This window comes from Sinocyclocheilus grahami, unplaced genomic scaffold, assembly GCF_001515645.1.
Source record: "Sinocyclocheilus grahami isolate Dianchi unplaced genomic scaffold, SAMN03320097.WGS_v1.1 scaffold978.1, whole genome shotgun sequence".
Classification (NCBI taxonomy): Eukaryota; Metazoa; Chordata; class Actinopteri; order Cypriniformes; family Cyprinidae; genus Sinocyclocheilus; species Sinocyclocheilus grahami.
Genome location: NW_015506157.1, coordinates 211,576 through 222,446, shown reverse-complemented (window position 1 = coordinate 222,446; position 10,871 = coordinate 211,576). Strand labels below are relative to the sequence as shown.

Sequence of the window (10,871 nt, the reverse complement as noted above, 5' to 3'; positions counted from 1 at the left end):
TATTTTTACATTACCAGCAACTCTTTGGTTACCAACATTTTTCAAATTACCATCTTTTATGTTCCACACAAGAAAGAAACTCATACAACTTGAGGATCAGTAAATAATGACATAATTTCAATTTTTAGGTGAACTGTCCCTTTAATGTTCCTCTCTCTCATCATTAGAAGAAGAAAGCAGGCTGTTGCTACCATACCTTCAAGACCTAAGTATGTAAATGACTTCTTTGACAACATTTCTGCTTGTCAATGATCTCCACAGTTCCACGATAAGATAGACCCCATGCTGGAGTCTCTGGAGCGCATCGCCGAACGCCTGCGCCAGCCTCCATCCATCTCTGTCGAGGTGGAGAAGATCCGAGAGCAGATATCGGAGAACAAAGCGGTGAATGTAGACCTGGAGAAACTTCAGCCGTCCTATGAGACCCTCAAGCAGCGAGGAGAGGAGATGATCGCTCGCTCCGAAGGAGCAGACAAGGACCTTTCGGCCAAAGGTAACTGTGCTGTTGTCTTCTCAGCGAATGAGATCTGGGCTTGAGTGACTACTTGGTTTTAAAGCAGTGTGATAAAATGCGTTCTTCTGTTTTGTTTAAAGCTATTCAAGATAATCTGGACCAGATGGTGTTTCTATGGAATGACATCCAAGCTCTTCTGGAGGAAAGAGAAGCCAAGCTCCTGGATGTTATGGACTTAGCCGAGAAGTTCTGGTGTGATCACTGCGCTCTCATCGTCACCATCAAAGACACGCATGATCTGCTGAAAGAGCTGGAGGAGCCTGGAGTCGATCCTTCAGTGGTCAAGCAGCAGCAAGAGTTTGCAGAGGTCTGGAGGCTTCAGAACAGGATGTTTGATATTGATTCAGCTTTGCGAAACATCTTCATAGTTGCTGTTTTGCTTCACAGGGCTTTAGAGAAGAGATCGACGGGCTGCAGGAGGAACTGAATGTGGTCCAGAATCTGGGGGCGGAGCTTATGACAGCGTGTGGAGAACCTGATAAACCAGTGATCAAGAAAAGTATAGATGAGGTAATGACTTCATAGGAGAATAAATGGAATACATTTTGTTGAATTGTTCATTTTAGACCCAGGATGTAAGTGTTCCTGGTGTAACTGAAGTGCTGGATGAGTCAGAGTTGGCGTCACACTGTATAATGTCTGACCACATCTCGTACGTCCCTCAGGTGAACTCAGCTTGGGAAACCCTCAATAAGACATGGAAAGAGAGAGTAGAGACTCTAGAGGAAGCCATGCAGGCTGCGGTGCAGTTCCAGGACAGTCTCCAGGTAAATATGACACACACAGACCACTACCCTCCTGATGACTCTGACCACAGATCTGTCTGCTCATGCAGTCATGGGAAGCTTCCCGAGCTAGTCTGTAGTCAGCATAGTCTGATCTGCTATCATGCTGAATGTGCTCATGGGGGAAAAAACTGTATTAAATGAATGATTCATGTGACGTGATTCAGCCCAGGCTGGTACCAAGAGGGTACGTGGAGACTTTGAAAAAGAGAGAGAGAAAAAAGTGCTTTTTGTCATTGTCATAGCGTAACCAGATCGAGAACATGCCCTACTTTAATCATGCTAAGCAAATGATTCACCCTGGTTGCTGAATAATTCAAGTTTTATGTCTCATAAAGTCTGTTCTATTGTGAATATTAACCAGTTTGCCCAAAACTTCAGATTTGAGTAGAATTGGTTTAGGTGTGGCTTAGTTTTGTTAATTTTCACTGTCACCTGAGCCACATTTGTATCGGGGCTATAAGTGAAACTCGACTCGATGCAAGGTGTGGATGTTGTGCAGCCTGTGACAATAGTTTTCTCCTCCCTGACAGAACATGTTTGACTCGGTGGATATTTTGGAAGGCAAACTGGATTCGATGTCGCCCGTGGGCACGGACCTGGAGACTGTGAAACAGCAGATCGAGGAGCTGAAGGTATTGATTTACTGCTTGCGTGTGGGAGATTTTCTCATAGCCATGACGCGATGCTTTTTTGTCAGTCATAGTGGATCTAGATCAAAGTTTAGAGCTATTTATCTCCAGCCTCTTTCATTTTTGATTGTTTCGTGAGTATAATTGAGCTGACAGACCACACAGCAGCTGTGTTTACACGCAGCCATTCATTTGCTTCATCTTACACAGTTGGTTTAAGACTGCACAATTGTAAATGTTTAACCATTCATGCTTTTAAAATGGCTTGCAGGTGAAATAACACGCTTTTAGCCCAAGATTTTATTTGTACGTAATTCCTACAAGAATTTATTAGTGGCACACAATAGCCTGCAGTATGTTATCATGAAGACAGTCAGATATGTCTTTAGTGAATGTTAACAGGGAGAACAAAAATCTAAATATCCGATCATTGCATTAATCCTTGCTGTGTAAATGCAGCCAGAGTGAAACAGTATCCTGATGTAAGCTGTGCTGTCGTGTGTGTAAAGGAGTTCAAAGGTGATGCATACCAGCTTCAGATCGAGATGGAAAGGCTGAACCATCAGACCGGGCTGCTGCTGAAGAAGGTGGTAGAGGAAGCCGACCGCACTTCCATCCTGGAGCCAATGAATGAGCTGAAAATGCTCTGGGACGACCTGGATAAAAAGATTATCAACAGACAGGTCAGGCACTGAGAAGGACCCATTTTGTGTCTGTAATGTGATGTATCCCAAAAGTGCAACAGGAAATTCCAAAAGGTAGCAGATTCTATTCACTGGGAATTGATTGGCTTGTTAAAAATTAGGTGTGAGCAGAAAGAATATAAATGTGTATGAAAACAAATAGGAACAATTGATTTCACGTGTAGGCCTGTTGCATTTATAGATAATTGCACTGATTGTTCAGTTTACATTTCATTGATCCTAATAAGGGAAATTTAAGCATTTAAAGAAATGTCATCAAATGCTCAAGTAGTAAGAATAAAAAATACACTGCTGTAAAGTACACAAAGGTCTTCCTTCATAAAAAATAAAGGCTTTTGAGTTTAATCAGTCTGTATATTATATTATACCGTACCATATTATATTATATCGTATCGTATCAATATTCTATTCTATTGTATCGTATCGTATCGTTTCATATCATATATATCATATCATATTATATTCATTAATTGTCACAGCATTGAAATTAATAATATGGGCCTATTTTATTATAACAAATTAGGTTTGCATTGCGACATGAACAGAACAGAATTACATCGTTAATTAACTTGACACTGAAATGCATTTGACATATTTTCGAGTAATGCAGACTGTTCTTAAAGAAGTTTAGACTATCGAAAAGAAGTCCAGCCCCAAACGCACACCGCTGGTTGACTCACATCTCCAGCACAGAAATAACAATACTTGATTTCTCACTACACTACGCATTCATAGCATTCTTGTAATGACTGCTGTGTGTCCTGATGTCTTGTAGCACAAGCTGGAAGGAGCACTGTTGGCTCTAGGGCAGTTCCAGCATGCTTTAGATGAACTTGTGGCTTGGCTCACTCATACCGAAGAACTGCTTGGTGAACAGAGGAAGGCCTGCGGCGACCCCAAAGCCATCGAGATCGAGCTCGCAAAGCACCACGTACGTCACAGTGAAAACGAGTTCATAATGCGGTCACTGAGCCACAGAAACACTCAGACGTATGGTCATTTCTTTCCATTGGGTAGGTGTTGCAGAACGATGTGCTGGCCCACAAGACCACGGTGGAGGCGGTGAACAAGGCCGGCAGTGACCTCATTGATTCTAGTGCTGGAGAGGAGGCGCAAGGTCTGCAGAACAAGCTGGAGAACCTCAACCAGCGCTGGAGGACTATCCTGGAGAAGACGGATCAGAGAAGACAGCTTCTGGACAGTGCCCTGCTGCAGGTCAGGAGCGAGTATGAGCCAGCCAGAGACCTGGCAACCCTCTGGAATCTCAGAGGCTGAGCGTTTCCTAAAATGGAGATATGATTGATGATGTTCTCAACATGAAGCCAAACATGTCCTCTCTTAATCTTAAAGAATGTGAAGGAGAAGCAGTAAAGAGTCCATACACACACATGCTCTCACTCAAAGAGTTTGCTTTGATGTGTGAACACTGAAAGGTTGACGGTGAATGATTTGACTATACAAATCAAGAAGAAGTAGGAACAATTGCAAAAAAACAATGTTCCCAGTTTTTATTTAAATTTAAAAAAAATATTTATTTTTGTTATAAAGTCAAGTTGACTCGAGAACAACTTTACATGTGTATATATCAAATATACACACTTAATATTAATAATGATATCTACGTCAACAAACAAACAAAATTGTAACTTTTTTTCCACATTAAAACAGGGAGCAGAGAAGTTGTTTATTGACTATGCTAACTCTTTTAGAATCCAGACAGCATTGTTCTCACAACTGAGAGATTTCCTACAAACAATCTGCTCATTACTCAAGCCGCACATAATGAATGTGTGACTCTATTGTTGTGACGCTGGCGGATCTGTGTTCAGGCTCAAGGTTTCCATGGTGAGATTGAAGACATGCAGCAGTGGCTGAAAGACTCGGAGCGTCAGCTGTTAGCATCAAAGGCCCTCGGAGGCTTACCAGACACGGCCCGAGAGCAGCTTAACACCCATCTGGTATGTGTTTAATACTACTACAGATCCGCCACCGATGGCCAGCTTGTAACAACTAACAAAACACAACGTTTGTAATTAAAAGATTTATGCATTTGTAATTGAGAACAGTTTTTGTTTGTTTTATCTGAGCATTTTATTAAAGAATGTTAATCACAAATCTTATTTAGAGGAATAATTCACCCAAAATTGAACAATTTGTCACCCTCAAGATGATTCAAACCCATATGACTTTCTTTCCTCCTTAATACGACATGAAAAATCTCCAAGCGGATGTTTTCATGCAAAATATAAGCATATAATGATCAGAATCAAGCTCCAGACAAAGCACAATATAGAAATATAGAGCGAGAGTTTTATGAACTACATTCACTATTCTTTTTGGAGCCTGACAGACCCTGGTCTATAATTTCATTCCGTGGAAAAGAGCAGCTTGAATATTCTGCAAAATCTCATTCTGTGTTCCACAGGAGGAAAAAAGTCTTACAGGTTTAGAGTCTGATTGAATATGAGGCTGATTGAATGGTGACCGAATTTTAATTTTCCGTTGAAAATCACAACACCAGTCGGGCTTTGGCTTTATCTAATTGAATGAATGTGCAATCAAAAAAAAAAAATCCCAATTTCTATGAAACATTTGATAGACTTCTGATTTCTGCGGATCTGTAAAGAAAATAATTGCACTCAAACATCAGAAGTAACTCTTTGAACAGTCAACATATGTCAGGTTGTCAGTGAACATGATGTCTGTGTGTTTGTAGGAGCTCTGCAGTACACTGGAAGCCAAGGAGGAAATATACAAGCAGCTTCTTGACCGAGGGCAGCAGATTTTGGCCTTGACCCCTGAGGGTCAAGACAGCACCACCGAACTGGACCTGCGCAACCTGCAGGAGAAGTGGGCATGTGTTCGGGCCAAAGTGACAGAGAGGAAGGTGAGAGTCTGATTTACTCACTCTGCTCTATTAGGCTCCTCTGTGTTCTTCCTGTCAGTCTGACTCATTCTCATCATTTCTGGGCTGTTGGTTTGGACCCCAGAGCTAAAGTCCTGATTATGTTCATGTAGCTGTGATATCAGATCTGTCAGCTGTTGTGCTTTGATGTGGTCAGATGAGCGATTCCTTTTCGCTCGAGCACAAGCCCAAAGTAAGTAATAAATCACTACAGAACAAAGTAGAGTTGTCTGCGGTCTCTACAAAGCTGCTGAAGTGGAGTAAACCACTAGATTCAGCCAAAAACAAAACTACTTCTGTCATCATTGACCACCTTTATCGTCGTTCCAAATCTGTGATTCGTTTTTTTTCTTTCTGTGCCACTCGAAAAGAGAACATTTGAAGATGAACACACTTCTCTTTTCCATACAATGAACGTATACGGTATAGAATAGACCATGAAAGCACATTGAAGATAAGGTACAGTAAAAATAAGACTTGAGTGCTGTATTCTTAAAAATATATAGGTGAGTGACAGATGACCACATATTCAGTTCTGGGTGAACTAATTATCGATGTTCAAAATTAGCATATAGTGTTTGATCGGCTATAGGTGAAACTGGAGGAGGCCCTGGCGATGGCCACAGACTTCCATAACTCACTTCAGGATTTCATAAACTGGCTGACGCAGGCCGAACAGACCCTCGCTATGGCCTCGCCTGCCTCCCTCATCCTGGAGACCATCATGTTCCAGATAGATGAGCATAAGGTCAGTGCTCTTTGACATGATATGCAACATAAGTCTAATAAAAACCTGCTTATTGCTGAAACTTCACCCCATAGATTTTTTTAAACTGCATTTTATAGATCTTAAAATGTTAGAACAGTTCATCTATGCAGGTGTTTTGCATAAAAATTGCAGAAACTTATGTAATAACAAATAGTAATGTAATAACTACACATAAGTATATTATTAATGTAATAAAATGTTCATTTTCTTAAAATGTATAGGTGTAGTAAAAATTGTCACATTATAAGAAATCTATTACATTATAAAGTCACCAAAACATTGTCATATTGTTATAATTGTAATAGTTTTTTAAAAGTAAATGAAATGCACCAGATATAAATTCATGCAACTGTTATTCTTATTGAATAGCGCATTACTTCTTATAAATACGTAAGCATATGAAATATTTGGCAACAAAAAGTGTACACACTGCTGTATGGTAAAGAGTGTACAATACCAACACTGTGTACAAAGTATGGCTTATTTTGTAAAAAATAAAAATCTTCAGAATCAGTATAGAAAAAGAAAAAAGAAATCTCTTTAAAAACTGTAACTTTAAAACAACAATGCTAATATTATATTGTTGCAATAATGTTAATATTATTAAATGTGTTATATTGAAAGATATATTGCATGTTCTTACTCTAATAATAACAACAGTAGATTATGCATAATTACCTGCAATAACCCTAAACCAAAGCCAAATCCTAACCCTGTAGTAAGATCATGTTGTTAATTAATATTACTCGGTACTTAGGACTCCATAAAATACATTGTTACTGATAATTATTATATTATAACATCGTTTCTACTGTACACTCTGTGCTTATTTTACATTATCAACTGTGATTATATTGTAAGTGCGATCATACTGTAATACATTTTTCATACAATAACATAATTACATTATGTGAAAAATCATCATCTGTTGCTACTTGCATTTCAATGTGACTTTAAATGAGTCATATTGTTGCAGTTGAAATAAATATTCCTTTTCCATAATTTTTATTTATTTTTTTTCTAAAATGGATCTGCTGGATTTGCAGGTGTTTGTGACTGAGGTGAACTCACATCGGGATCAGATCATCGAGCTGGATAAGACAGGAACACACCTCAAGTACTTCAGTCAGAAACAGGACGTGGTGTTGATCAGGAACCTCCTGCTGAGCGTTCAAGGCCGCTGGGAGAAAGTCGTGCAGCGGTCAGTGGAGAGAGGACGCCTGCTGGACGATGCCAGGAAACGTGCCAAACAGGTGGGAAAAATAAAACTCATTTAAAAGCCATGCTTTTTTAATCACACATCCTTGCTAGATATAGTCACTATAGGAATGATTGAATCACAGATAACTTAATTGGACTTCTTTTGCCACTGACATTAAAGAGTCTCGTTAAGTTGATCAAAGTGAATTTACAATGCAGAAGTTTTTTTTTTGACATCCTTGGCATTCTGTTAAGGGTCTACAGATGAAAAATAGCCTTTCGGCTAATTTCTGGCACATTTACAGTAATGTTCTCTATATGTGAGCCTGGAGCACAAAAGCAGTGTTAAGTCGCTGGGGTATATTTGTAGCAATAGCCAAAAATACATTGTATGGGTTAAAATTATAGATTTTTCTTTTATGCCAAAAATCATTAGGATATTACGTAAAGATCATGTTCCATGAAGATATTTTGTAAATTTCTTACCGTAAATATATTACAACTTCATTTTTGATTAGTAATATGCATTGCTAAAGACTTCATTTGGACAACTTTAAAGATGATTTTCTCAATATTTTGATTGCTTTGCACCCTCAGATTCCAGATTTTCAAATAGTTGTATCTCAACCAAATATTGTCCTATCCTCACCATACATCAATGGAAACTTATTTATTTAGCTTTCAGATGATGCATAAATCTAAATTTTTAAAAATTGACACTTAAGACTGGTTTTGTGGTCCAGGGTCACGAACGTGCATTGCCCCTGTAAACAGATAAACTTAAGTCATAGTATAAGAGGATATGAAGATCACTCATGTGCGTATTGTGAGGATTCTTCTTGACCATGAACGGGTCTAAATAAGGGGTATAGGATCAAATAAATGTAGGGAAGTCCCTGTATTTTCGCTGCAAGACAAGACAAAAGATTTGTTATTCCCATGCATAAAGCCAGAGCTTCACAGGAATGGCTTAAAACAACAATGCTTTCAATCCTGGAGTAGCCAAGTCAAAGTCCAGATCTCAGTCCAACTGAGAATTTATGAGGGAATACGCTGTCCACTCACAGGTTCCATGCAGCCAGACTGATCCGGAGCTGTAAATCAGAATGAGAAACACTGCAGTGGCCAGATGTGCAGAGCTGATGATAAAGATCTACAGTATCAACACAGACTTTCAAAGGCGCATCTACTAAATACTGACCTGAGGGGTTAAATATGTACTGTATGCAAACAAGTATTTAATAACTGCCATCGATTTTTGAGCAAACGTGTTGGACATAAAAGAATATGTTGTGGTTCGGTGTGGAAAAAAGCCAAAAGAAATTCTCTGTGGTTCAGTGATGTAAAACATTGTTTGGTTCGCTCTCATCTTCTGCAGTTCCATGAGTCCTGGAACAAACTGATGGAGTGGCTGGAGGAGTCCGAGAGAGCGCTGGACTCTGAGCTGGAGATCGCTAATGATCCGGACAAGATCAAGACGCAGTTAACCCAGCACAAGGTGACGACACCAGTCCAACACACGTCTGCTGTTAACAGGTGTTCGCAAGTGATCAGCCGAGACACGTGACCTCTTCCTCCTGGTGCCAGATGCATAATCTAGGTTAAGAGCTAGTCTGGCCAAGTAGCAGTTAATCAAGAGCTAATAAGGATTACTTTCTGGATTAAATCAGACCAGCTAACTTTTAATGTAACTGATACAAAAAGCCATGACCATTCTTGAAGAAGAAAAAAAACAAGATGACTAACTTCCAAATGCCTCTCTTGTGACCACCTCTCTTATTTTGACACGCTCTACATCACTTTAATGGAAATGAAAAGTGAACAAACAAACCCATGTTACGCAGCTTATGAGTAAGAGGGAATGGAAGCAAGCAAAAAGGGTAAGGAGTGCAGCTGTAATTTCGGATTGTAATCCATTTGAATCGCTTGTAGTGCTGTGCCTTCATATCCTAGAACAATCACGTGTTAGAGGAACAGGCTACTTTTCACCACGCTCACATTCAGGACAGATGAGCATTTAAACTACACTTATACACTGAACAGTTTACTCGTTTGCACCTATATTTGGCGCTGACCACTTGTGATCCGGTCACAAAAAATGGATTTAAACAGACTTCCTGTTCACACCATTAGCACCTATGATTTTATCCCCCATCTGTGTAAGTGGAACATCTGACGTGTTGCTGAATGGACAGCGTGAATCACAATACCAGGTGTTTTTTCACTCACGGCTATTGTGTTTTTCACTGACTGTGGGTCAGAAGTGTCATCCTGTTAAACTCCTGTATAATTAGTTCCCCCACTTTTTGGGAGATGTTTTTTTTTATGTTTTAACATGCGGATGCGACATCTAAAGTCTGTCTACAGTGGATTCAAATCATTGAACTTTGTGTCAGTACGTCATAAATAGAACGCGGCAACAGTGTACTGCCAGGGATTTGCCGCGCCACATTCAGTGTAGACAGCATCACTGATTATAATGGGTTTGCTTGTCTTTTGTCGCGTTGCATCACTCCGCTAGCATCCAGTGTGGACACGGAGAGGTTATGATTTCAGGCCGCACAATGCCGAAAAAGTGAAGAAAACAGACTGAGATGTTAGATGTTTTTCAATTGCAATTCTTTAAAACTGAATCAGGCTCCTCAGTCACAGATGATGTGCAGCATCAGTGGTTTCACGAGTGGGCGGCACTCAGAGCAGAGGATTGTGTGCTGCGTGGTGGTATGTAATTAACAGCTCAGCAGTGCTTCAGATGTTCTGATGAGTCAGTCACAAATACAAATGGCAGGATTCGATGACATCGGGCTTCCCGTAAGGCCTCACAGGATGGCTTGCGGGACATGTGCCCTTGAGCTCCGTTCGAATGACCCTTCGCCTCTGTTTGTCTTGTGTGGGGGATTGTAGGAGTTCCAGAAAGCTCTGGGCAGCAAGCATTCGGTGTATGACACCACCAGTCGCACGGGCCGAGCTCTGAAGGACAAGACCTCCTTGCTAGATGACAACCAGAAACTGGACGACATGCTCAGTGAGCTCAGGGACAAATGGGACACAGTCTGCGGGAAATCTGTGGAGAGGTACATGCGCATTTGGGTGGATTTCAGGAAAACGCCAGACTTTCCCCTATTAAAAAAAAGTATATATTTTGCATAACCAAATTTAAGGCTCTTTCGGGTTTTATTAGAATGATGTGTATTCTAGAATCTGACTGTTTATGCACATTTGCAGCCAAACTCTTATTACTGCAGTGTTCCCAGGTGTTTTATGTTTTACTTTTAGAATTGCCATTATTCTTAAAAGCGATTCTCTTTACAGTAATGAAATATGAATTCAAATCATAGTGAATTAAAGGCAGCAAAACGTAA

General features: G+C 40.0%; 1 protein-coding gene across 1 annotated transcript in view; it reads left to right on the top strand.

Moving 5' to 3' along the window:
* LOC107565058 (dystonin-like) overlaps window positions 1-10,871 on the top strand; it is a 119,118-nt gene that overhangs the window by 89,523 nt on the left and 18,724 nt on the right. Inside the window, exons 69-76 of the mRNA XM_016250241.1 lie at window positions 3,411-3,566; window positions 3,653-3,850; window positions 4,465-4,593; window positions 5,352-5,522; window positions 6,133-6,288; window positions 7,356-7,562; window positions 8,888-9,007; window positions 10,414-10,583. Of these exons, the coding sequence (XP_016105727.1) occupies window positions 3,411-3,566; window positions 3,653-3,850; window positions 4,465-4,593; window positions 5,352-5,522; window positions 6,133-6,288; window positions 7,356-7,562; window positions 8,888-9,007; window positions 10,414-10,583 (1,307 nt within the window). The remainder of the gene's footprint in view (window positions 1-3,410; window positions 3,567-3,652; window positions 3,851-4,464; window positions 4,594-5,351; window positions 5,523-6,132; window positions 6,289-7,355; window positions 7,563-8,887; window positions 9,008-10,413; window positions 10,584-10,871) is intronic.